General features: G+C 42.6%; 1 protein-coding gene and 1 long non-coding RNA gene across 3 annotated transcripts in view; one reads left to right on the forward strand and one right to left on the reverse strand.

Moving 5' to 3' along the window:
- Positions 1–3,404: 3,404 nt before the first annotated feature.
- On the reverse strand, positions 3,405–7,698 carry LOC149468260 (uncharacterized). The gene is made up of 2 exons (XR_016311770.1): positions 7,435–7,698; positions 3,405–4,137 (listed from the first exon to the last, which is right to left on the reverse strand). It is a non-coding gene; the product is annotated as an uncharacterized LOC149468260 (long non-coding RNA).
- A 62-nt stretch (positions 7,699–7,760) lies between these two features.
- Positions 7,761–27,196, forward strand: part of MAP9 (microtubule associated protein 9) — a 132,072-nt gene continuing 112,636 nt past the window's right edge. Inside the window, exons 1-4 of one of the 2 annotated variants that reach the window (XM_089670420.1) lie at positions 7,761–7,868; positions 11,961–12,126; positions 14,117–14,213; positions 25,584–25,898. In XM_089670420.1, coding sequence (XP_089526546.1) covers positions 12,046–12,126; positions 14,117–14,213; positions 25,584–25,898 — 493 coding nt within the window. In that variant the 5' untranslated portion in view covers positions 7,761–7,868; positions 11,961–12,045. The remainder of the gene's footprint in view (positions 7,869–11,960; positions 12,127–14,116; positions 14,214–25,583; positions 25,899–27,196) is intronic. The other variant, XM_089670421.1, reaches the window with a different exon arrangement.

The following is a 27,196-nucleotide window of genomic DNA, read 5'->3' on the forward strand; positions in this document are numbered from 1 at the left end:
ACTTACAACTATTGCCATCTAGTGCTCATTCTATGAACTGTAAACCATTTTTCCATCTGCAGGAATATGCCATTTTTTTACTTAATTTGTTTCTAAAAACTAGTTTCCAAATTATCAGGTTATAGCAATATGTTCACAAAACACAATTTCATAGCTAACAACAATCACATTTTAAAATACAAATAGCAAACAATAAAGTACTTGAGAAATATTCAAATCAATATGATCATACATTCCTTCCCTTTACTAGATACAGTACCTAATATAGAAAACATTTTAAAACAATATCATGTACTCAAGCAGAAATAGGTAAAAAAAAAAAAATGAAAATGCATGTAATATGTGTTATAAAAGTCTCTGACCCGCTGCTTAAACGTCCAAAGAGCTTTTGGAACTTGGCTGTCAGGAATCGTGGAATGCGCCACACTGCGCGGGTCTGTGCATGCACGGAGTACGCCGGCACACGAACATACAGGCTTTAGGACCGGGGCGTCCGCGACAGCAATTGCGGTCGCGCTTGCGCAGACAGGTGCGCGCCTGGCACCAATGACGGCGCGGGGCATGCTATTTAAACCAGCTCCTGTAGGGCTCACTTTGCCATATGGTCTTTTCCTGTTATCCTGTGTTCCTGAGAGATTGCCTTGTTGCCAACCCTGATCCGTTGACTGTCTCCTGCTCTGATCCCTGGCTTGTCTGACCATTCTCCTGTCTTATCCTGTACGTTTGACCTCCTGTTGCTGAACCTGGCCTGTGACCCGTTTATCCTTCTGCCTGCCGCTTGTACCGTTCTGTCTCCACCGTTACCGACCTGGCCTGTCTGACTTCGCTCACTCCACCTCTTCACATCAGGCTCTCACCTGCTACGTACCACCAGCAAGTGCCTCTACCACAGCTGGTTGCACCCAGGGGCCGCAACCTGGTTTCAGCGTGCTCCAAGTCCATCCCCACCATCAAGGGCTCTGGTGAACAAGCAGGTCGGAGCTTAGATTCCGCGCCCTGGGGAATCCCAGTCTGTGGAGCGCTAGAGGCTACCGCCAGTCAGTCCCTAACATTGGCATTGGGTCCACAAATCAGCCCAAGTATTGACGAGAACTTTAAAAAGTTATCTGGAATTTTCACAATCATTTAGACCTAATATATTCAATGAAGCTGAAATTGAGCCATGGATATACAGAGCTTTGTTATCTTCAAAAATAGTGCTGTGCAGGGCTGTCTTTCATTCATCAGCCTACTCAGCAGGAAAGTGTGCCTGGAAATTCATTTTAAAGTATTTTTTTTTCATTTCAGATAGATAGATATTAAAAGGGGATAACCCATCATTTTTTCCTCTTTGTCATTTCTGTCCCAATGGGGAGATTTCTTTTCACTTCCTGTCCCATAGCCAAACCAGGAAGTGAGAGGAAATTCCTCCAAAATGAGGGTATCACCAGGGTCACAAGAACTAATGAGCAGATTGGAAGATTTCCTATTAGACAGGTGTTATATTCTCCATGTTGTGCTCCTTGTTGGGTGCCAAGTGTGGGTCACATAAGAGACCTACCCCGGAGTGGGTTCTTCTGGACTATGTCGTGCCTGTGGACTGGGTCACTCGACCTGCACATGGGGTACTTTTTTTCTTAAGTAAGTTTTTTTCAATTTCTCTTTTCAGCAAGGCACATGGTACATTAAAACAGGAAATAGGCTGTCGAATAGTTGGAACAATGTTAGCCGTAAAATATAAAGAAAAATACAGAGCACAGCAGGCACCATGACATCATAAACGTCTCATAAATCCATAGAGATCCTATCTCATAAAAAATATCAGTACAAAACCAGGGCCCGGGAACACATTGCTACATGGGGTACCATTACTGTATCATGCTCATTAATGCCCTGAGACAAGACAGAAGCCACTTTCTGGGATAACTCACAGAACAATAAGCTGGACCCCAGTTAACTCTCTCTGCCCCATGTGCCAATGCACACCTTGACTGTTGCAATTAGGAGGGTCATGCAGAACCTATGCCTACTCCACTCGTCCAGTGTATCTCCGTTACCTCACTTTCAGTAACATAATGGGGTCCCGCTGTATGCTGACTCAATGTATGAACTAGTGGTGCACCAGAATGAAAATTCTGGTGCCGAAACAGAAAATTCAAAATGCACTTGGCCGAAAACCGAAACTGAAATGCGCAGTTTTTAAAAATGAATATATATTTTTTGGAAAAAAATACTTTGATTAAATAAAACGAAAAAAAACAGATATATACTCCAACTTTGTTGTAAAATATGAAAGAGGATGTTACGGCAAGTAAATAGATACCCAACATGTCACACTTTAAAATTGTGCACGCTCATGGAATGGCGAGAAACTGCGGTACTTAAAAATCTCCATGGGTGATGCTTTAAAAATTTCTACAGGCTAGCAGTGTAAAGTTACAGAGAAGGTAGGTCTAGTGCTAGAATTATTGCTCTTGCTCTGACATTCGTGGCGATACCTCACGTGTGATTTGAATACCATTTACATATGTGGCCATGGCCTACGTATGCATTCACCACTACGTGCGAGCACGGGGGGATGTAGGCACTTTAAACTTTTCTTTTTTCATTTATTTAATGTTTTTTTTTTTTTTGCACTGTCCCTTAAAAAAAAATGTAATCAATTGTATTCTTATCACAAGAAATGCATGTGATAGAAATATTTAGTGACAAGTCATCTTTATGGAGAGAGATGGGGTCAATAAGGCCCCACAACTCTCCTCTGCAATGTAAAGCATTAGATTAAAAAAAAAGCATTGATCTAGTGCTTTAAAAAAAAAAAATCCACAACGGAAAGTGACATCGCTCCGGTCCTCCAAGGGCATAGAGATGAGTGGCGGCCATCTTTCCTTTACTCATCTCTATGCCCAGCGCCGGGGTCGATGGTTTCTCAGGTAAGGCTGAGAACTACCAAGCGGCAGCTGGGGGGTGGGGTTTTTTCAGCACCTGTATCAGTGCTTTTTTTCATTTTGGCCAACGGCTGAAAGTGGTGTTTTCGGCCGAAACGCTTCAGCCACCAAAATGTCCGTGCATCCCTAATATACACTTAATGAATTTCCTTCTTTTAAGAACCTGGTGGCCAGGATGAGGGCATCTGCTGTGCTAATCTTCTCCCGTTGCTATCAGAGACAGGCTACTCAGTGAGGGAGCACCAGAAGTAACTCCCACATTGCTAGATGATATCCAAACTGTCATAGGTAGTACACTTCATGACAGGCTGCTTGACTTCTTTTACCCTTGGTAACCACTTACTGCATTCCACACTGCATTAACTCTTACAGAACTGACATCATACCCCAATGTGCTTTACTGACCCGAGCTGTAGACTATATGTAGTGTGCCCATCAGTTGCATACACCCTTTTCAATAACTTCAGACCAGGCATGTAAATGTTTCCAACTTTACTGAAAGAACTCAGCAATACAACTCAAAGAAGGCAAGTCATTCCCTAACTCATACTCTAACTAGACTTTGGTTGCCCTAGCGTACTTGCACAGGTGAAGTCCATACTTGGAAAACACAACAAACTCTGTACTCCTGCGCTTCAGGATGGACTCGGCTAGGGTTAAGGTACCATCACAGATATCCTGGAAAATGCACTCCTTGCTGCCCTCAACAGACTGGGGTAATCCAATGTCACTGGATACAAAGAAAAACAAACAAACCGGCCTAGTGCATTATAATTTTTTTTTTCTTCTGGTGGCTCTAAGGAAGAGGTTGAGACCTTGAAATGTGGTAGCCTGTTGGAGGTCCAGGGTTCCATTTTTTGGACTATTATACTATGTGGACTGGACACCGCTGTTTAGTGTGATGTGCCTTTAACCTGTTTGCCTATTGTCAGTACGATACTTACTTTTTATCCTTCCAATAAATTTTTTATGATAATGCACTAGGCCGGTGCGCCCTCTGTTTTTTTTTCTTTGTATCGAGGTCCATACTTGGCATAGTCCATAATGGCAGTGCTCCAGAAGCTGGTGTCTTCAGGATAGACAACAGGTCCCAACATCTGCAGGGCTCAGGACCTCAGATTCTCAGCATTTCACTTTCTCAGTCTTAAGCAATGCTCTGCTCAACGGTGCTTGGATCCGGATTCCTGTTCTTTTATAACACACACAAAGCCTGCAAATTAAGACCAAGAACATCAGCAAAAAGACATTATCTGCTTCCCTCCCTGCCAGTTGGCAACCTTCCTACAAAGTCACAGTTCATGTCAAATTTCTACACAGAGACCATGGACTGTGTTGATGACTCAAATCAACAATTGCTTCCACTGTCTCTGCCACTGTTTCATCTGTCAAAGGGTGATCTCTGGTACTTTTGTCTGGATTTAGTAAATTTGAGATTAAGCAAGAAAGACTAGAAGACATTGGATTACTTACTGTAATGCAGGGGCGGACTGACAACTCATGGGGCCCCCGGGCCATAGGGGATCATGGGGTCCCTGTGTCCTTGCCCAAACTCAAAAAAGCCTATGAAAAAGGTATCAGAGGCATCTCATTGGGGCCCCCTACTGACCCCAGGCCCTCGGGCAGTGCCTGAGTTTCCAAACGGTCAGTCCGCCCCTGCTGTAAAGTGTATCTAGGCTCAAAAACTATATATTGCAGTCTAGCATGTCTTAGATGTGCTGGCTGGATTAGTTTTTTGGTTTATTCCCCTTGTATTTTCACCTGTTAAAACTGCCAGTAACACACTTCCTGTCCTAACATCACAGTGCTCACTAATTCTGCTGCATCTATGGAGGAACATAGTAAAGTATATCACATATTAAAGTAGATGTAAACTGTAACTGAATGGTATTTTGTTTGCTAAAGCACTGTGCATTACAAACATTTTATTTAACCTTTGTTGCATAAATGATCTTCTGTAGTGCAATGTTAGCCTGCAAAAAACAAATTGTGAAAAACCACCAAAAGTAACGATAAATTTATGTGCAAAACATAAATATTTAATGCATTCAGTAGATAAACCATGTTTTTTAGTGAATTGACTACTTTTGAAATAAATATCGCATGAGTTATTTTAACTCAAAAATTCTTGAACTGACCCCAATATGAGTGGTGTGGTGGTGATGGGGCCACTGAAAATGGAGTGGTGGTTATTAGGGACAGTGTGGGTGGGGACAGTGATTAAGGACACTGACTGGTAACGGAGTTAAAACAAATCTTTTTTTTTTTTAATGTTTATTTTTTTTTTTTTTTAATACTGTCACCATAGAGGCACTGTACTATTCTGTGGGAGGGAGGGGTCGCGATTGGTTCCCTGGTGGCTTTAAAAGCAATAATTTCTCCCTCTCTCGGCTGCATTCCTGCTTTTGAGAAATATCATGACTGGCTATAGATATCACATGGCTGCTACGATTGGCCCTGTACCATGTGATCTCTAAGACCAATCACAGAGATCACACAGTAGTACACAATGATGCCAGGAAATTACATATTGATTGCTACTGCCCATGTGGTTGCTGATTGGCCACAGCTATCACATAGTGCCAGGGCCAAACACAGCGGCCTGGTACAATGATCAGTGCTCCTAGGAAGCGTCCACAAGCGGCGGATGCTCATCTCACCTGGTCGTTTATGTAGAATGGCTGGACAGAAGACAGATAAATATATTGCACCAGCTTGTTCTATAGATTGCTCCCAGTTTGTACTTTAAATAATTTGCACCTGTGTATTCAATAGATTACAACCAGCTTGTTCAAGAGAGTTAGCGCCTGTGTTTTCTATAAATAGATTGCACCGCCCTTGTTCTACAAATAGATGGCATTGTGCTTGTTCTATAGTTTGCACCCAGCTTGTTCTATAAATAGATTGCACCCAGCTTGTTCTATAAATAGATTTCACTCAGCCTGTTCTATAAATAGATTTCACTCAGCTTGTTCTATAAATAGATTGCACCCAGCCTGTTCTATAAATAGATTGCACCCAGCCTGTTCTATAAATAGATTGCACCCAGCCTGTTCTATAAATAGATTGCACCCAGCTTGTTCTATAAATAGATTGCACCCAGCTTGTTCTATAAATAGATTGCACTCAGCTTGTTCTATAAATAGATTGCAGCCAGCTTGTTCTATAAATAGATTGCAGCCAGCTTGTTCTATAGATTGCTCCCAGTTTGTACTTTAAATAATTTGCACCTGTGTATTCAATAGATTACAACCAGCTTGTTCAAGAGAGTTAGCACCTGTGTTTTCTATAAATAGATTGCACAGCCCTTGTTCTACAAATAGATGGCATTGTGCTTGTTCTATAAATAGATCACACCCAGCTTGTCCTATAGTTTGCACCCAGCTTGTTCTATAAATAGATTGCACCCAGCTTGTTCTATAGATTTCACTCAGCCTGTTCTATAAATACATTGCACCCAGCCTGTTCTATAAATAGATTGCACTCAGCCTGTTCTATAAATAGATTGCACCCAGCCTGTTCTATAAATAGATTGCACTCAGCCTGTTCTATAAATAGATTGCACTCAGCCTGTTCTATAAATAGATTGCACTCAGCCTGTTCTATAAATAGATTGCACTCAGCCTGTTCTATAAATAGATTGCACTCAGTCTGTTCTATAAATAGATTGCACTCAGCCTGTTCTATAAATAGATTGCACTCAGCCTGTTCTATAAATAGATTGCACTCAGCTTGTTCTATAAATAGATTGCAGCCAGCATGTTCTATAAATAGATTGCAGCCAGCTTGTTCTATAAATAGATTGCACTCAGCTTGTTCTATAAATAGATTGCAGCCACCTTGTTCTATAGATTGCAGCCAGCTTGTTCTATAAATAGATTGCAGCCAGCTTGTTCTATAAATAGATTGCAGCCAGCTTGTTCTATAAATAGATTGCACTCAGCTTGTTCTATAAATAGATTGCAGCCACCTTGTTCTATAGATTGCAGCCAGCTTGTTCTATAAATAGATTGCAGCCAGCTTGTTCTATAAATAGATTGCACTCAGCTTGTTCTATAAATAGATTGCACTCAGCTTGTTCTATAAATAGATTGCACTCAGCTTGTTCTAGATTGCACTCAGCTTGTTCTATAAATAGATTGCACTCAGCTTGTTCTATAAATACATTGCAACCAACTTGTTCTATAATTAGATTGCACCAGGGGCAGACTGACCATTGGGGAACCCGGGAACTGCCCGAGGGCCCAGGGTCAGTAAGGGGCCCCATGAGATGTCCCTGGTACCTTTTCATAGGCTTTTTTGGGTGCGATTTGAGTGTGGGTGAGGACACACGGATCCCATGATCCCCTATTGCCCGGGTGCCCCACAAGTTGTCAGTCCGCCCCTGGATTGCACCCAGCTTGTTCTATAGATTGCACTGTGTTCTATAAATAGATTGCACCCAGTTTGTTCTATAAAGTTTTATAAATAGATTGCACTATGCTTGCTCAATAAATAGGTTGTACCCAACTTGTTTTAAAACAGGCATTGCATCGTCCAAACAAGACTCCGCGTCACTTTCAGGATTCGTTCACTTCAGCCTATAGTACCCATCTGAACATTACAACCCAGTGCTGTACACGTAAAGGTAAGCACACTATCCGGAGTCCCCGGGCAGCCATGAGCACCCCTCCTCCTCTCTGTAATCCCAGCACGCTGCTATGCGTACAGCCCGAGTTAGTGTACAGCAAGGCTCAATACGGCCGACACCACCAAACCGCGCCCCTGACGTCTTTCGCTCCATCTCTTCTCTCTGGACGCACGACAGACGTGTTTTACGTACGTATACGTGGTCGCTTAGCAACCAGAGCCGCTTCTCCAGTCTTCAAGCTTCTGAGTGTACAGGGTCGTGTCCAGGCCATGAGAGAGGAGACGACTGGGTAGACGGAGCAGGAGGAGGGTGAGGTATGGGGAGGAAAGGGAAGAGTGTGGGGGAATCATGGAGGTGGGTGCAGGAAGATCAGGATAAACATTGTAAGAAATATCAGTATATTGGACTGGAGGGAGGGATGCAGTCGGAGCCTGTGCTGGGACACTGCCCCCACTGATCGGATTCCAGGGGGTCTTAGCCTCCCCACTGACAGGGGACATCTGTGTACAGCCAGGGGCATATCTATCGAGAGGTAAACAAGGCATTTGTCTAGGGCAGCAATTATTAGGGGAGTGGTACTGCCCCCCCCCCCCCGGAAGAAGACTCCGGGTGGACAGAGCCATGCAGGGCCACCATCAGAGGGGTACCACCGGTACTCTTGTAGATGGCCCAGACAGCAGGAGGACCAGCATGGTGGGGGAGAGCAGTTGCAGAAGGATGCATTGTGTATCTCTCCCTCCAGCAGCTGAAATCCGGTTTGAGGTTTCCCCCCCTCTCCCTCCCGCCGGCTTTCTGCTGCTGGAGGGAGAGACAGACCTGGCTGGATGGAGGGGGTGCCCTGGTGTTCCTGAGTGGTCGCTCTCCACGGAGCTCCTTCCCCCGTCTGCACTTAGCTGGGACCAGGGGAACACCTGGAGCAGGGAGAGGAGATGTAGTGAAGAGGAAAGAGCCAGGAGGAGGTGAGCTGTGTTGTGTTCTCTGAACTCTCCTTCCTTTCATCCATCCTGCACATGAGACACGATCACTGACCGGTCATATGGGACTGCACACACACAGTATGATTACCACCTCCTGCCCACATTTCCTGCTGCCTGGAGATCAGCAGCGACTGGGGGGGGGGGGGGGTAATCATGCTGTATGTATACAGTCCCATATGGTCTGAGCGAGAGAAGAGAGAGGGGAGAGAGAGAGGAGGAAGAGAGAGAAAAGGTAGAGTGGGAAGAGAAAGAGAAAGAGAGAGAATCACATATATTATATATATATACACACACACACACACACACACACACACAATTTTTTTGTTGCCTAGGGCAGCACAAAATCTAAATACACCGCTCTGTACAGTGTTATCCGGGTTCTACAATGATGGAGTTCCCAGTCCTCCACTGGTACCATCATACCAAAACAGCTCAAAACCACCCCTGTTGTGCAGCCTGATCTATCTATCTATGTCTCTTTTCTCTTGAAGCTGGCCATAGATGATTTGTTTTTCTTTTTCATTTAGCCAGTGGGAGGGCTGAATGAAAAAAAAAGAACAAATTCCATCATCTACACAAACAAGGTGGATAAAGGAATCCTCCCCACCGGGACTCTTGGCTGTCAGAATACACAGATCAGCACCTGCAGCAAGCTGGTCAAGAAAAAATTTCCAATACCCTTTCAACAAAAGTCCACCAACTTTTGTCAGACTGGCATGGCCAGCTTTAGTTATCCATCTGGTTTAACCACTTGCCCTCCAGAAGATTTACCCCCCTTCCTGACCAAGCCATTTTTTTGCGATACGGCGATGCGTCACTTTAACTGACTCTAGAAATTCTGAAGGACCCTCTGCACACTGGTATATACCCTTTCAAGCAAACTATGCAACAAATAGGGATATTTGGTTCACACATATTGCAATACATGTTTAAGCTGGCCAACTGCGTCAAAGTAATCCCTCTATGGCCAGTCCTACTCTGCCCTGCCTACGCAAGTGCTACTGTGGACACAATGCTAACACAGGGGAAAAGACACAATGGGGAGAGCTACAAGGTTCAGGTCTGGCTACTGACCCAACAATACAACAAACAAGAGATCCCTGTGCTGACTTTAACTGACTATCGCAACACTTGGCATAAATTAAATTTATGTATTTTTTTCCCAGTAGTATTTGATCACCTCTGCGTTTTTTATTTTTTGTGCTACAAAAAAAAAAGACTGACAATTTTGAAAAAAACCCAAAACAATATTTTTGATTTTTGCTATACAACATATCCAATAAAAAAAAATTAGTCTTAAATTTAGGCCAAAATGTATTCTGCTATATGTTTTTGCTAAAAACAAAAATCCCAATACGTGTATAATAATTTGTTTTCATGAAAGTTATAGCGTCTACAAATGGCGGTATATATACTGGAATTTGAATTTATTTTTTATACTAGTAATAGCGGCGAAAGTGCTCCACACCTGAAAAATATTATTTAAGTCTATGGCAAAGCGCAGCTAACACGCAGGAGAGCCACCGGTGCTGTGCTGCAGGTAAATCGCAACACCTCAGTGTGAAAGCAGCCTCATAGTAACCTCAGGACAATAAGGGCTTGTTTACATTTGCGGTTTGGGGGGCAGTTGGTTTTTACCACATCCCCCAAGCACTGGTGTAACATCAGGGGTCTCAATGATGACCCTGTTCCATGCTCCAGGGTGCCCATGCAACCTCCTGTCACATTGTTTTACAGTGGTGTGGGGAGGTGGTGGCTTCATATACAGGAACTGATCCTCCCCATTTTTGCTCCTGAAAATGCTGAAGGCTGGCTATTCCTTCTCTCCCTCCCGCCGCCATTCAGTAGCTAAAGGAGGAAAATGTTCATTATGTTATACAAAATAAAAATATTCTAAATTCTGAAGCATTTCATTTTATTGTTTCCCGCGACTGGCTACAAAATCACCTAAGTGGCCCTCGCTCTTCAAATGGTTGAGCACCCCTGCTTTAACCCCTTATAAACCAGCACATGTTCGCAGGTGCATACATTCCTAGAGTTGAAAAGGCTGTCAGTGTACTTTGCACATAGGTAAATGTTTACGTTCATTTGTACACATACACACTTTTGAACAACACAATTTGCAAGTCTTAGTTGCACACACAGTTGATAGTTATACCAGTTGAAGTCACCTGGGTCAGTTCACACGAATTACACAGGAATGTACTGTGCATTCCTGTGCAATTCACATGCAATCTGTATGTAGTGCAATTTCACTTTAGGTTCATTTGAATGGGTTGAAATTGCACCAGACAGCACCACAAGCGCACTACTCTACCATGCGATCTAGTGCAGGCAAGCGCACTGTGTTTGCAATCTGCCATTGGGGTGTCATTAAGTTAATGTTGACACCTGCTGCAGATCACAACTACAGTGCGTTTTGAATGCAGTGTGGGAAATGCACACAGAACATACTGTAGATTTAGAATATTAGGGAAACGTGTTGGTTGCTTTGGAAGTTTGCTGCCAGTAGGTTGCTGCATTAGAGCAAACTAACAAACAGCACCAGTAATTAGCCTTGCACATATACAAGCTTGATAATATTGAGCTTATGTTAGAATGGTTTATAGGCCTCATATACTGTAACATTTTTGGTTTTAAAGTGAATGTTTAGTGGTTTGCATTTTTTCTTTATTTGTAATGGACAAGTTTTGAAACTATTTGGAAATATATATATTTTTTATTAAAAGTAAATATTAATTTTACATATACATTTTTGACTCAACAAACAGAGCTTGTAAGGAACACTTTGCCCTCACCATGGTGGAGCAGTAGAGAATTCTTGGAATGGTGACGTTTCTCCCTATTCAATAGAAAGCTGAGAACAAAGGAAGTCTGATCGGTTGCACTCCAAATAATCTACTTTATTGAACCAAGATAAAACCAATACAGACAGTGGAAATACAGTGGGGGACTGGCAGGTAAACGCGTTTCCCGCCTAAGACAGCGCTTATTCATTACCCCCCCATTATTCACAGGGGTAATGAATAAGCGCTGTCTTTAGCATGAAACGCATTTACCTGCCAGTCCCCCACTGTATTTCCACTGTCTGTATTGTCTTTATCTTGGTTCGGTAAAGTGGATTTTTTGAAATGCAGCCGATCGGACGTCCTTTGTTCTCATCTATGCAGCACACGAGCTGGGCTAGCACCTACAGGAGGAGTTGTGTTTGGAGATTGGGAGTCTCTCTACCTTGAGCAGCGGTAAGCATATATGTGTGAATGTCAAGAGAAATCTCTCCTGTACCTGAGTGGTGGAGGGCTATCAGTAAAGGCAGTCTGTAAAACTAAAGCTTCTGCAGGGCAGAGGGAGAACCCAGACCATGTATATCACCATATTAAAAATGGTATGTGATTGCTATTTTAGGTTTTGTATAATTTTTCTATACAGTATCTCTGTATCTAATGAAGAAAAAACAAACTGAGTGAGGAGGAAAGAACATATTTCACAGCGGAGCTTGACTCTACTTTCCAGAATGGAAGAGGATGAGGAGAATTTCACCACTTTTCTGGCATACACAAAGAGTCCCAAAACAACAAAAAGAACTTCATTCCAGGTAATTTTAATCCTTTTTTACTATCCTGTAAAGCTTGAAGCAAAAATGAATTTGAGAGCAGAAATGAAGTGAAATTCTACTGTATCGAATGCTGCAAGACAGTGGGGTAGATTTACTTCACTGGAGCACTCAGAATCTGGTGTAGCTGTGCATGGTATCCAATCAGCTTCTAACTTCAGCATGTTTAATTAAGCTTTGACAATAAAACCTGGAAGCTGAATGGTTTCTATGCAGAGTTGCATCAGATTTTGCACCCTCCAGTCTTAGTAAATAAAACCCAGCGTTTTCAAACTTTGAAAATAATACCTCCAATCAGACTTTGTGCACACTATGAGTGGTATCTGATGATATCTATGTCACTACTAGGGACAGCATCTTAACCACCTCCCGCCCGCCATATAGTAATATGATGGGCGCAAGGTGGTTCTCTCGTTCTGGGAGGACATCATATGACGTCCTCCCATCCTCACTGCGCATGCGCGGCTCAGAGAGAGTGCAGCATGGCGATCGGCGGTGCGCTGTGTCCCTTGGACACAGCGGATCACCGATCACAGAGCCGAAGATGTCAGCTCGGTCATGTGATCAGCTGTGTCCAATCACAGCCGATCACATGTAAACAGGGAAATGCCAGGTATTGGCATTTCTCTCCTCTCGAGCTGTCACGCTGACAGCTCGAGAGGAAAGCCGGTAATCTGCTTTCCGCGGAGGGGACATGTACACTGATCATCAGGGCACTGATGATCAGTGTGCCCTGATGATCAGTGTAGCCCCAGCAGTGCCACCTGTCAGTGTCCATCAGTGCTCATCAGTGCCTCGTGCCAGTGCCACATCAGTGCCACATATCAGTGCCTACCAGTGCACATAAATGCCACATATCAGTGCCCATCTGAGCTGCCTTTCAGTGTCACCCATCAGTGCCTGCTATCAATGCCAATCAGTGCCACCTATCAGTGCTGCCAATCAGTGCCGCCTATAAGTGTCAGTCAGTGCCGCCTGTCAGTGCTGGCTATCAGTGCGCATCAGTGCCACCTATCAGTGCAGCCTAACAGTGCCAGTCAGTGCTGCCTTTCAGTGCCCATCAGTGATGCCTGTCAATGCCCATCAGTGCCACCTACCAGTGCCTCCTCATCAGTGCCACCTATCAGTGTCCATCAGTGCAGCCTATCAGTGCCCATCAGTGCAGCCTCATTAGCGCACATCAGTGAAGGAGAAAAATCACTTATTTACAAAATTTTATAACAAAACCTAAGAAAAAACATTTTTTTTTTCAAAATTTTGGTTTGTTTAAGAAAAAATAAAAAACCCAGAGGTAATTAAATACCACCAAAATAAAGCTCTATCTGTCACAAAAAAATGATAAAAATTTCATATGGGTACAGTGTTGTTTGACAGCGCAATTGTCATTCAAAGCTGGAAATTGGCCTGGGCAGGAAGGGGGTATAAGTGCCCTGTAGGCTAGCGGTTAATGTAGGACTATATACACTATATGATCAAAGGTTTGTGGACACCTGATAATCTCACACACTATGTTGTAAAAGTTATGTGACACCCTCCTCCTACAGTAAATATTGAGTGCAGGTGTTTCCAATGAAGGTTCTAATTAATGTTGCAGCATACAAAGAAATATTAAACAACTATCTGCTTCCAACCTTGTGATGACAGTTTTAGAACGTGACTGCGCCCAAAAGTCAGGTCCAAAATTATACCGTCTGATGAGCTCGGTGTGGAGGAACCTGAGTTCCCTTCACAGAGGTTTGACCTCAACCCTATTGAAAATATTTGGGATATACTCAAATGCCTATTGCGTGCCAGATCTTTTCGTTCACCATCACTACTGGACCTCACAAATGCTCTTTTTACTAAATGTGCCAAATTCGTGTCTGTGGTTGTAAAATTCTGCTTTCTCATTGGATTTTTCCTCTGTTAGAGAACGGAGAAAGACCTTTTAATTATCATAGAAATTAGCATGCAATCTCATTTTCTATTTTAGGATGAGCTAAAGAAGGCAGTCAATGCTCGAGTTTCCCGACAGAAGGCTATTGAAGAAGCTGAAAATTCAGACTACTCAGAAGAGTTTGAAAGTGATGGTATGTCCCTTCAGAAGAATTTTCTTTCAGTTATTTAGTTCAGATAAGGGTAAAAATAAATTGACTCTGCTGCTGGAATTCCATTAACTTTACCAATATTTTGACTGTATATTACATGAATAGTTTTATTTAAAGTGTTACTAAACCCACAATAGTAAAGTCAGTCTATATATGCAGTAAAGCTTGCTTGTTAAACTCACTGTAGAACCTAAGGGGTTAATTATGTGCATTGTGTAAAAAGGCTGTTTGATCCTGTCTTCTCTGATCATCCCCTTCTTTTGCTGTTCTCAATCCATCTGCCATAGTTAGATCAAAAGTGGCAAGTCTGCACGCTCCGTTTGGTGTGTATTGCTAAAAAGGGTGCATGTGATTAACACAGGGCCAATCAGTGCTGTCCAGACAGTACAGTGTCACGGGTTATACAGCCTCACAAGACAGTCAGAGGAGAATGAAAACTCCTCCTACAAGACTAACCAGTGCTCGTCTGGATACTGATAGAAGTTACAAGAATTCTATGTACTGCTGGTGAGAAAAGGTATTTAGAAGTTTATGTTTGCTAAAATATCTGTATTTCCATGTTCTGTGTACTGTGGAAGACTGGATATAGTGAACGCAGGGTCCTGGGTTTAGTAACACATTAATAAAGCATTCTTGATGATTATTTTAAATTGCAATGGCTTGTATTTTTTTACGGTTGTTTATTGCAAATCGATAAAAAGACACCAGTTCAATGTATCCTGTACTGGTTTGACTTCAACATCCTGAATCATAATTGTACTTAAGAATTCGCATTTAGGAATAAGAAGTCTATTGAACCCAGAACTAAATATGTATTAAATTGTAGCTTACCATTCATTAGATGTGGTGGCTCCATTAGGGCTTTTTCCTCTCTGTTTTCACTTAGTGATCTGGACATACCTTGTGTATTAGTGAGACAAAATTCTGGATGATTAAGGCTCGGTTCATACTGACAACACTGGGATCCAACTTCTGAGGCCCCAAGTCTCATGACATGTGAAATCCCTTGTTAGTCAATGAGAGCTGTCTTAATTAGCACTACTGAAGTCGCTCCGACTTTAGAATAGGTTCCTGTACTACTTCAAGGCGACTTCTATCTGACTTGTGTCCATATACTATAATAGAAGTCACCTCCAATTCGGATCCTCATCTATATTGATGTGATTTGGATCTGACATTACAGGAAGATTACCCAGGCATTCTCTGAAAGTTGCTTCAAAGTCGCTGTCAAGTCGTCTGGCAAAGTCGCATTGCAAGTCGTGCAACTTTCAGGTAGCAGTAGTGTGATCCAAGACTAAGCACAGAAGGCCTAGCAGACAACAGTACGGGGGAGGGTAGTTTTTTAAAGTATTAGCAGATTTAAATACACTAACAAACTGAAGCCAAACTCTAGCTCACAATTTATAATTAGTTACAGCAAACCGTTTTTTTTTCCTTTTGGGATAAAGGTTTTATTTGAATAAAAGCTGATAGTTTTAATCATTCCTGTCAGTGTTAAATGGTTTGTCTCATTCACGTAAACTGATACATTCTGCTGGAGAACTTGTGCTTTTGAAAAACAGCAGACTTGCTGACTGTATCACCAGATGAAAATAGAAGAAAGAAAGCCTAAAAAGGGAAATAAATACAGATATCACACCTAAAAATTGCCTAAATGATGAATTCCAATGTGAATCACCATTGTGCACCTAATTACATCAAACTCATCAAGCAAAAGCATATATGGTCATGCAGTGATTATTTGTGCTTATATTCTACATAAAATGTCAAGTATTCTCAAACATAGAATACATTTTATAAAATAAGTTCACTTCATTGAATAAATGAACATCCAATCTTCACTCGTTACGCTGTGGGAATTTTTTTCACACGTCAAGCACTTTCACCCTGCTACTGTACAGGTCAATTTTCAGCTTTTAGCACTGTCACACTTTGAATGACAATTGCATGGTCATGCAACACTGTAACTATATTATTTATTTAGTTTTTTTTATTTCAGGTACTTATATAGCGCCGTCATGTTACGCAGCGCTTTACATATATATTGTACATTCAGATCAGTCCCTAACCCTCAAGGGGTGTACAATCTAAGGTCCCTAACTTACATTCATACATACACATACTAGGGCCAATTTAGACAGGAACCAATTAACTTACCAGCATGTCTTTTGGAGTGTGGGAGGAAACCGGAGTACCTGGAGGAAACCCACGCCGGCACAGGGAGAACATGCAAACTCCAGGCAGGTGGTGCCATGGTTGGGATTTGAACCGGCGACCCCAGTACTGCCAGGCGGAAGTGCTAACCACTTAGCCACTGTGCTGCCCATATTATATTTTTATCTTTTTTTTCATACAAATAGAGCTTTCTTTTAGTTTTTATTTCATCATCACTGTTTTGTTTTTTTTTTTTTTGCTAAACAAACAAAAAGACCGAAAATGTTGAAAACTTTGCAAATAAATAATCTTTCTTCATAAATTTAGGCCAAACTGTATTCTGCTACATTTCTTTGGTAAAAGTAACCCAAATAAGTGTACAGTGCCTTGAAAAAGTATTCATACCCCTTGAAATTTTCAACATTTTGCCATGTTGGGCCCTTTTTATCCCTCTTGTATTGAACTGTATTGTTGCTGTATTGTCTCCCATTATATTGTAAAGCGCTGAGCAAACTGTTGGCGCTATATAAATGCTGTATAATAATAATAATGTTTCAACCAGAAAGGTTAATGTGATAGACCAACACAAAGTGGCACATAATTGTGAAGTAGAAGAAAAATTATAAATGGTTTTCAAAATTTTTACAAATAAATATCTGAAAAGTATGGTGTGAATTTGTATTTAGCCCCCTTTACTCTAATAGCCCTAACTAAAATCTAGTGGAACCAGTTGCCGTCAGAAGTCACCTAATTCGTAATTATAGTCCACCTGTGTATAATTTAATCTCAGTATAAATACAGCTGTTCTGTGAAGCCCTCAGAGGTTTGTTAGAGAGCATTAGTGAACAAACCACATCGTGAAGGCCAAGGAACACACCAGACAGGTCAGGGATAAAGGTGTGGAAACCTTTAAAGCAGGGTTAGGTTATAAAAAAATATCCCATGCTTAGAACATCTCACGGAGCACTGTTCAATCCATAATCCGAAAATGGAAAGAGTATGGCACAACTGCAAACCTACCAAGACATGGTCCTCCACCTAAACTGACAGGTCAGGCAAGGAGAGCATTAATCAGAGAAGCAGCCAAGAATGGCATGGTAACTCTGGAGGAGCTACAGAGATCCACAGCTCAGTTGGGAGAATTTGTCCACAGGACAACCATTAGTCATGCACTCCACAAATCTGGCCTTTATGGAAGAGTGGCAAGAAGAAAGCCATTCTTGAAAGAAAGCCATAAGAAATCCCGTTTGCAGTTTGTGAGAAGCCATGTGGGGGACACAGCAAATATGTGGAAGAAGGAGCTCTGGTCAGATGAGACCAAAATTGAACTTTTTGGCGTAAAAGCAAAACACTATGTGTGGCGGAAATCTAACACAGCACATCACCCTGAACTCGCCATCCCCCACTGTGAAACATGGTGGTGGCAGCATCATGTTGTGTGGATGCTTTTCCTCAGGTGGGACAGGGAAGCTGGTCAATGTTGATTGGAAGATGGATGGAGCCAAATACAGGGCAATCTTAGAAGAAAACCTTTTAGAGTCTGCAAAAGACTTGAGAATAGGGTAGAGGTTCACCTTCCATCAGGACAAGGACCCTAACCGTATAGCCAGACCTAAAGTGGAATGGTTTAGATCAAAGCATATTCATGTGTTTGAATGGACCAGTCAAAGTCCAGACCTAAATCCAATTGAGAAAAGACTTAAAAATTGCTGTTCACAGACGCTCTCCATCCAATCTGACAGAGCTTGAGCTATTTTGTACAGAAGAATGGGCAAAAATGTCACTCTCTAGATGTGCAAAGCTGGTAGAGACATCCCCAAAAAGACTTGCAGCTGTAATTGCAGGGCTTTCCTGCAACAATTGGTTCTACAAACTATTGGCTCGGGGTTGAATACAAATACACGCCACACTTTTGAGATATTTATTTGTAAAACATTTTGAAAACCATTTATGATTTTTCCTTCCACTTCAGTTATGTGCCTTTTTGTGTTGGTCTATCACATAAAATCCCAATAAAATAAATTTACATTTTTGGTTGTAACATGACAAAATATGGAAAAAGGGGGTATGAATACTTTTTCAAGGCACTGTATATTATTTGGTTTGTGTGAGTGTAATAGTGTATACAAACTATGGCAGGCCTCAAAATTACCCCTCGTCTGCTCACATTTGGAGAGTGAAAATAACGTGGGGGCAAGCGTTTCCCAGGTAGGGCCACCATCAGGAGGAGCCAAAAGAGGAAAAGGATGCGGAGTCTGTGATTGCAGCTGACAGAGGAGCATCTCCCCCCCCCCCCAGACACCATGACCGACTCGGACAGTGTGGAGAGCGGCTATACCCCTCTAGTTTCTGCCCTCCACAGCCACTGGCACCCTGGCATAGTGATAAAGTGAGAGCAGGAAAAGCAGCTTGCATGGGAGTCGGGTTGTATCCACTCCGTCTCCTATCCTGTCTCCACTGTCCTCCTAGCCCAGCAATGGGCAAACTACGGCCCGCGGGCCGTATACAGCCCGGCGGACCTTTTAATCCGGCCCGCGGAGCGTGATACTGTCAGGATGGCTGTCAGGATGTGTGTAGGCGGGGCAGCGTGACGAACGTGAGGGGAGCTAGGCTCCTCTCACAGTCCGCCCTGAAGACCGGAACGGCGCGGGAACACGGCGAGAGGAACGCGCGGAGCAAAGGTAAGTAAATTGACACAGGGGGGACGTGGGGACCTAATATGGGGGATGAATTAATATGGGGAATGAATTACTATAGGGGGGATGAATTACTATGGGGGATGAATTACTATATGGGGGATGAATTACTATGGGGGATGAATTACTATATGGGGGATGAATTACTATGGGGGATGAATTACTATATGGGGGATTAATTACTATGCTTACTATGGGGCAATATTACTATACTTACTATGGATGACACATACACATCATTCATCTACTCTTGGTCCGGCCCCCGGGTCCAATATATGAACCCATTGCGGCCCTCAAGTCAAAAAGTTTGCCCACCCCTGTCCTAGCTCCTCCCTCACTCTGGTGCAATCCAAGACTCTGCCACACATTTCTGTCTGCCCAGCCCTGCCCACACTCCAGCCACCTTCATGCAATGCACTGAGAGGAGTTCTATGGGCAGCTCTGGGTGGAAGTTTTGAAACAACAGCTGCTAATAGCCCGGGGGAGACATAATTGGTAAGTGAGCCTTTTGCACCCAGAACAGCCCTCTCCCCAGCCCCTTTTTGCTCTGCTCCTTCTTTCCCCCTCCTCTCCCCTCTTTCCTTTCCCCCCCTCTTCTTCCTTCTCACCCTCCTCTCTCCCCTCCCTCTCCCCCCCTCTCTCTCTCTCTCTCTCTCTCTCTCTCTCTCTCTCATTCTCTCCCTCTCTCTCTCTCACATTCTCTCCCTCTCTCAGGTGCCGCTGACATATGGGCGTTTTGAATCCCTGGCAAAATCACCGCAATCTCGAAATGCTCTGCTAAAATTAAAAATCGCACAATGCAAATTGCAGGTGGCATTCACGCATTAAATCATGTGGCAAACTGCATTGTGAAGCTTGTTACCAAAAGAAGTTCCTGCTCCTTTTTGGGCGACAAGCTTTGTACAATACAGTTTGCTGCAATTGCAGCACAATTTATCACACAGTTTATCTCTCTCTCTCTCTCTCTCTCTCTCTCTCTGTCTCCTTTTTTCTCTCTCTCTCTCCCTCTCTCTCGTTTTTTGTACATACCGTGAACAGATCAGAAATTCTCTGGGGAGGTGATTTTTTTTACACACTATGATAGCTGATAACAGTGAATATCACTGTTATAAAGAACCTTTTGTACTGAATGAAATTGATTAATTCAGCTGCGATTGGCCACAGCTAATCACATGGTACAGATGGGCTGTTATTGGCCGTGTCTGCACCTTGTGATCAATGTGACCAATCACAGCAAGTAACACAATTGTACAAAATTAATGGCATGAATGGAAGCCATCCATTTTGTACAATTGTCATGTGATCTGCTGTGATTGGTCACAGCCATCACATGGTACCGGCAGTGGCCGGTACAGTGATCTGTTATTGGCTGTGTCCACTGTAGCAGTATGGCCCATTCTGGGGAGGAAGGCATATGACATCCACCCAGAACAAGAGAGCTCCCACCCGTTCGTCAATTGTCGGGCGTGAAGCAGTTAACTCTGTGCTCAAAAAGTGCTCTGTGACCCACTCCCTTCAGCAGGGAGACTCACCAAATCACATAGCCTTCTTAAAACAAAAGGCCACTTACAAGCTCAGAAGGGTACATGGCATATCTCAAAAGTGAAGGGAATCTCCACAATAGTACACAGATGGCAAAACCCTCCCTTATTCTATCCAAAATGAAAAAAAAAAGTGTTGCCTATAAGGCCCCATGTACATGGGACACTTCTGAACGATAGAAACTGAATGCTGGAAAACGTAGGTTAAAAAACGTCTGTTTAGCCACGTTTGCATAACGCGTTTATGTGCGTTTGCGTTTAGAAGCGTTTTTTAAAGATAAGCGCAGGGGAACCTCCCAAATGCCCAGAATGAACTGAAAAGTGGTAAATTATTAACTATTTCAGACTGTTTCAGAGAAATACAGACAGTAGAAGCAGAGACAGCAGTATGTGTTGACATTAGCTAGGGTTGAGTTGCTCATTAACATTTCTTTTGTTTCCAAGGGGAGGAAGGTGTCTGCTGGAGTTAGTCATTAAGGTCACCTGGCAGGGGGTCTTCAGGAGGAATTTGAGGTGTGAATGGTCTTTAACATATCTTTTGTTTCCACTGGTGGGAGACCTCTGAGGTGTGGATTGATCATTACAATGTGTGACAAGCTTGGTAGGAACATCCTGTGTGCAGTGTTTTGTCCATCTGAGCACCTTGAAAATGCTTTGCATGCATTTTTCATGATGAAAAAAGACTCTGGACAGCATCGGGAACTGGAAGAGTTAAAAAAAATTTCGAACGCAAATGCTTATAAACTCGTTTAGCCGCGTTTACAAGCGTTTTGCGTTTGAAACGCTGATAAAATCGACTGCTGCACACAAGTTTTATGCATTCAAAAAAACGACTGTAAACTCAAATGCCTGTAAACGACTGTAAACGAAGATGTGTACATGGACATATAGGAAAACATTAGGGTGAGTTCAGGGGCTGCTGAAAAAAACACAGAACAGCTCCTAAACGTGAGTTTATCAGCTGCAGTATACATGAGCCCTAGTTCTACTTGAACAGCTTGGTTTTGTTTGATGTTTTAAATATTTAAAGCAGAGTAGGGATATAGTTTACATCTAAGAATTGGTAAACTGCAATATAATATATATTTGCTTTTAGGTTTAATACCACTTCAAATAATTTATGTGTAATATATATATATATATATATATATATATATATATATATATACCGTATTTTTCGCACCATAAGACGCACTTTTTCCCCCCCAAAAAGGGGGGAAAATGTCAATGCGTCTTATGGAGCGAATATGAAGCGGCCGGTCCGGTATTTCCACTGCCGCCGTGTCAGAATACCGGGCCGGCCGCTCAGCTCTACAGCGGGACCTTATAGAGATGACTGCTGACCTTTGGGGAGGTGGGGGAGCGGGTACCTGAATTTGACAGATACCCGCTCCCACTTCCGTGGAGTTGTTCTTTCATCTTACCTGTTCCTCTATCCAGCGGCGCGGTCTTCCCGGCTTCTGTAGTGTGGGCATGACAGCCGGGTGCCAAGTGCGCATGCGCAAGAAGCGGTGCTTTTTGTGAATGGTAAGGCAGCACCTGGGACACATGACAGATCCCAGAAGCCGCCGGACCAATCACAAAGCGCAAGTGCTTATCGCTCATGCGTACTGGGCACCCGGCTGTCATGCCGAGCGCCATTACAGAAGCCGGGAAGACAGCGCGCGGCTGGATAGAGGAACGGGTAAGATGAAAGAACAACTCCGCGGAAGTGGGAGCGGGTATCTGTCAAATTCAGGTACCCGCTCCCCCCCCTCCCCAAAGGTCAGCAGTCATCTCCTGTACTATCCACAGTCTCTGGTCATCCCTGTTCTGTCCGCAGTCTCTGGTCATCCCTGTGCTGTCCGCAGTCTCTGGTCATCCCTGTACTGTGTCCGCAGTCTCTGGTCATCCCTGTACTGTGTCCGCAGTCTCTGGTCATCCCTGTGCTGTCCGCAGTCTCTGGTCATCCCTGTGCTGTCCGCAGTCTCTGGTCATCCCCTGTACTGTGTCCGCAGTCTCTGGTCATCCCTGTACTGTGTCAGCAGTCTCTGGTCATCCCTGTACTGTGTCCGCAGTCTCTGGTCATCCCCTGCACTGTGTCCGCAGTCTCTGGTCATCCCCTGCACTGTGTCCGCAGTCTCTGGTCATCTCCTGTACTGTGTCCGCAGTCTCTGGTCATCTCCTGTACTGTGTCCGCAGTCTCTGGTCATCTCCTGTACTGTGTCCGCAGTCTCTGGTCATCTCCTGTACTGTGTCCGCAGTCTCTGGTCATCTCCTGTACTGTGTCCGCAGTCTCTGGTCATCTCCTGTACTGTGTCCGCAGTCTCTGGTCATCTCCTGTACTGTGTCCGCAGTCTCTGGTCATCTCCTGTACTGTGTCCGCAGTCTCTGGTCATCTCCTGTACTGTGTCCGCAGTCTCTGGTCATCTCCTGTACTGTGGCCGCAGTCTCTGGTCATCTCCTGTACTGTGTCCGCAGTCTCTGGTCATCTCCTATACTATGTCTGCAGTCCATTAGTTCAGAATTTTTTTTTCCTGTTTTCTGCCTCTAAAACCTAGGTGCGTCTTATGGTCAGGTGCGTCTTATGGAGCGAAAAATACGGTATATATATATATATATATCCTCAGATTAAGAGAATCAAAAGTAATTTCCATACATATCCATTATGTGTAAAATGGTTATTTTACTATTTTTTTTATACGTCCAACTTCAGAAAAAAAGAAATGTCAACCCCCTGCCTTTTCCAAATATAACAAAAGACAACTCTGGCTGCTATACTCACCTAGCTGCTATATTCACCTGGTCTTTTGCTCTGTTCCCTACAGACTCATCAGATCCAGGGTAGGGCACCACTCCTCTTCTAATCTGCTGTATCCCTGCATTTCCCCATTCAATTGTTTGTATAGAATAATTATTACTAAAGAAAAATAGACACTGGGCTGCTTTTGCAACTAATCCTGTCCTTCATATTTTTATTTCTAATGGAACACACACTAAAGTTTACCTGTAAAACAGTTTCTCTAGGAGCCCTTTATAGTTTACTGCAGCATTCTTAGGGTTAAATAGCAAGAGCATGGCTGACATGCTGCTTACACTCTAACCTCCCATGAGTCATGGATAAAACGGTTTACTATTATGCTAATGCTTATGACTATACAGCCACACAGGATTTTGCGCACTTATGCTACCTTTCAGTAACCTTGAGGGTAATTAACTAATACAAAAAAATTGTAACCTTATTTCATGTTCGCTAATTAGTGTAGTTATTTTTAACAATTACAGTAATTAACTAATATGCAATATTCAGCTGCTAAGGCAGTAGTTTACTTTGGGGGAGGTGGAATAGACAAATTGTCCATATTTTTCATATTAAGAAACCTGAAAAATAAATGTTAACATAAATGAAAGTTAGAGGATTAACCCCTTGTCTACCAAGAATGTTTATAAATGAGGGAGCCTGAGGCTGCAGTAAATAGCAGTAACTAAGAGAAGATAAATGAGTGTGCTGCTGCTCTAGGTGGGTCCACCACACAGTCCTTTTAACCTCTTGTAAATTCAGGTGCAAGCATCGCTCATCCAGCCATGTGTAACAGATGCAATAGGATCCAAAGGGCTGCATACTTGAAAATTGTATCCACTGAACTTCAATTCTTCAAAAACAACAATTACAGCAAAAATAGACACCGTGGGAGCAAGGAAACAGGGTCCATACATTTTGTGCTGCTAGTGCTTATTCACAACTACACTAGCAGCACAAAATGCATTGACTGTGTTTGCTTACTCCCACGGCGTCTATTTTTGCTATATATGGCATTTCGAAGATTATCAATAAAGTGGATGCAGTTTTCAAGTGTGCAGCCCGTTGGATCTTATAGTCTTTGTTCCAAGTAAAAGGAGATGATTGTAGAAAATCTGTTTCCTGATTCCCCTTCTTGCGACAAATGAACTCAGAAGCTCCATGTATTGCAATACTTTTGGGGTCATAACTGTCTTTCTTTGGCTACAGTAGCTGAGGATGCAGCCAATTATTTGCTTGATTAGCTGCGGTAGAGGGCAGGGGAGATGTTGGGACCCCTGATGTCACCATAAAGAAGACCTGTCACCTGCCCATGCTATCATGTAGGGAACTCACTATTGCCTTCCTTTAACAGTATAGTGAAATTGAGCCAAATGTAGATAATGCCAGGTTTAATTTAACTGTGTATGTGTGGATTAGTAGTGGAGACAGGAGGTATCTACTCTATTCACAATCATTTCATACCTTTTTATTATTTCACATAATTGCAACTGTCTGTGAAACTATTAAAGACCAGCAAGATTCTTCCTTTAAAGTCTTTGTAAACCCTTACATATACCAAGTGAAGTGACTGGCCTCCGATGATACACCGAGATGAAAAAAATCCTCCTACAGGTTGTACCTGTTATTCTGTAGCCCTCTCATCTCTACATCTGTTTAAAGTGCAGAATTTATGCAGGATCTCCCAGCTTTGAAAATCAAGGTGTGGGGAGCTGAAGTTGCACTCTGCAGAGTCCTGTGAGGGGTGCTCTGAGCCCTGATTGGAGAGAAGGGACACACGCCCTTTACACAGCACACAGAAACAGAACCAAGGCTGTCAATCACAGGGTGTGTGCTAGTGATCCCTCCCCTGTCACATTTTTTCACTTGTGTGTGAGGAAAACTTGTCAGAAGTGACTCATGTTGATGGCAGAGGAACAAGGCAGCAGACAGAAATTACACTGTGCTGTGGATTTAAATAAAGTACACACTGTAGAGGGATATTCTCTGTTTATATTTCATGTCTGAGGTTTACAACCACTTTAACTTTCTAAAACTACCAAAATAGAGGAAAAAGTCTGCTGTTGTTGCACAGATGTTTCTTTTAGTACAGGTACAATTTGCATGTATGTTTCATTTTGTTTTTTGTTTTTTTACATTGATATGCTACTTTAATATCCTCTTAATTTTTTTCTTTTTCTAGACAGTTTAGATGACTCTTTCAAGAAGACAATCGCAACTAGACCACAGTCACAGAAATCGTTTCATGATTTTCACTTCTCAGATGAGGATGATGATAAGGATTCAAATAGTAAAGTGTCCTTCCTGAAAACTCGGAGGCAGGACAACAAGGAGCTAGATGATAGCCTGGCTGCAGACATTATAAGCAAAGGAGGCTATGAGCGTACTCTACCAAAATCACCAGTCTCTGATGATATGGGGAATGGACATATTACAGCAAAAGACTATAAACCCACTCCAAAGCCAAGAGAGTCCAGGATGAAACGGTCGCCATCACGTAAGAGTTTTCTTAAGACATAGTTTAAGGATTTCAAAGTATGTAAAATCATAAATAAGTTAGACATATACTTGATTAGAAACAAATACGTTTATATATGGCCATATATATATATATTGTGTACTGCTTCAGATTCACAAACCGGTCAAATGCAATATGCTTTGACAGAAAAGTCCTCTATTTCAGTTGCTTCTGAGCTGCTTTTGAGATGCTTATGAATTGCTGTTATTTGCCTTTATTGTGTCTTTTGTAGACAGCAGAATAGGCCATACTATATTTACCCTGACACAAAGCCAAGCAGATGCAGAAAAAAATGGCAATTGTACTTTGCTTAGTAAGACCAAATTCAAAACTAATTTGTATTCTATGTCTTTCTGAGTTTTTTCAATAATACGGGTCAAGAGCAAAAATGTAAAGCCCTTGAACTCTAGCTGAAAGTGAAAAAAAAAAATTGTATACACAAATAATATGTGTGTACACTGCCTGCTGCTCATACTCAGTGTTTTTCACACTCCCAGGCTATTTCCATCATGATATCAGGACTAGAGTTGGGTGCCAGGGTGGTGTAACTCCAGCATGCATTTACAATAGTAACATCATCAGTGTCTCCTCAATGGCCAAAGAGTGTAGACGCTGGATTCCTGGCTCTCAGATCAAAAGGTCAGCGCAACAATTGAGATATCTGTGCTATCAGATAAATAATATAGGGAAGGAACAATAAATAATTATATAAAAAGTTCAATAAAACCAACAAAGAAAGTGTCCATGTGATTTAATTTTTTAAACCCATATAAAACCTATAATGTCAAAAAAATGTACCATCCAGAAAACAATATTAACCTTCCTAATGTAAAGTGCAATCTTACTGTGTGTAGTTCACAAAAAGTGTCAAAAACGTTTTGTGAAGTACACACGGCATGATTGCACTTTATATTAGGAAAGAAATGTTGTTTTCTGGATGGTATAACGACTCATATATAAAAAACAAAACAAAACTGTTTTGCACTTTTTTTGACAGTACAGGTTTTATACGGGTTTAAAAAAACCACACATATGCTTTCTATGTTGGTTTTAAAGTGGTTGTAAAGGCTGAAGGTTTTTTACCTTTGTGCATTCTATGCATGAAGGTAAAAACTTTCTGTGTGCAGCAGCTCCGCCTGCCCCCTCATCGCAGTCCAGCGTTGTGAATGACAGCCTCTGCTGTCACGGGTCTCTGCCTCCTGATTGGCTGAGACAGCAAGCTTAAGCCATTGGCTGCTGCTGCTGTTAATCACAGCCAGTCTGACAATGTGGAGAGG

Source organism: Staurois parvus, unplaced genomic scaffold (genome assembly GCF_062004578.1).
Source record: "Staurois parvus isolate SC_StPar_1 unplaced genomic scaffold, SC_StPar_1.0 ptg000090l, whole genome shotgun sequence".
Lineage (NCBI taxonomy): Eukaryota > Metazoa > Chordata > Amphibia > Anura > Ranidae > Staurois > Staurois parvus.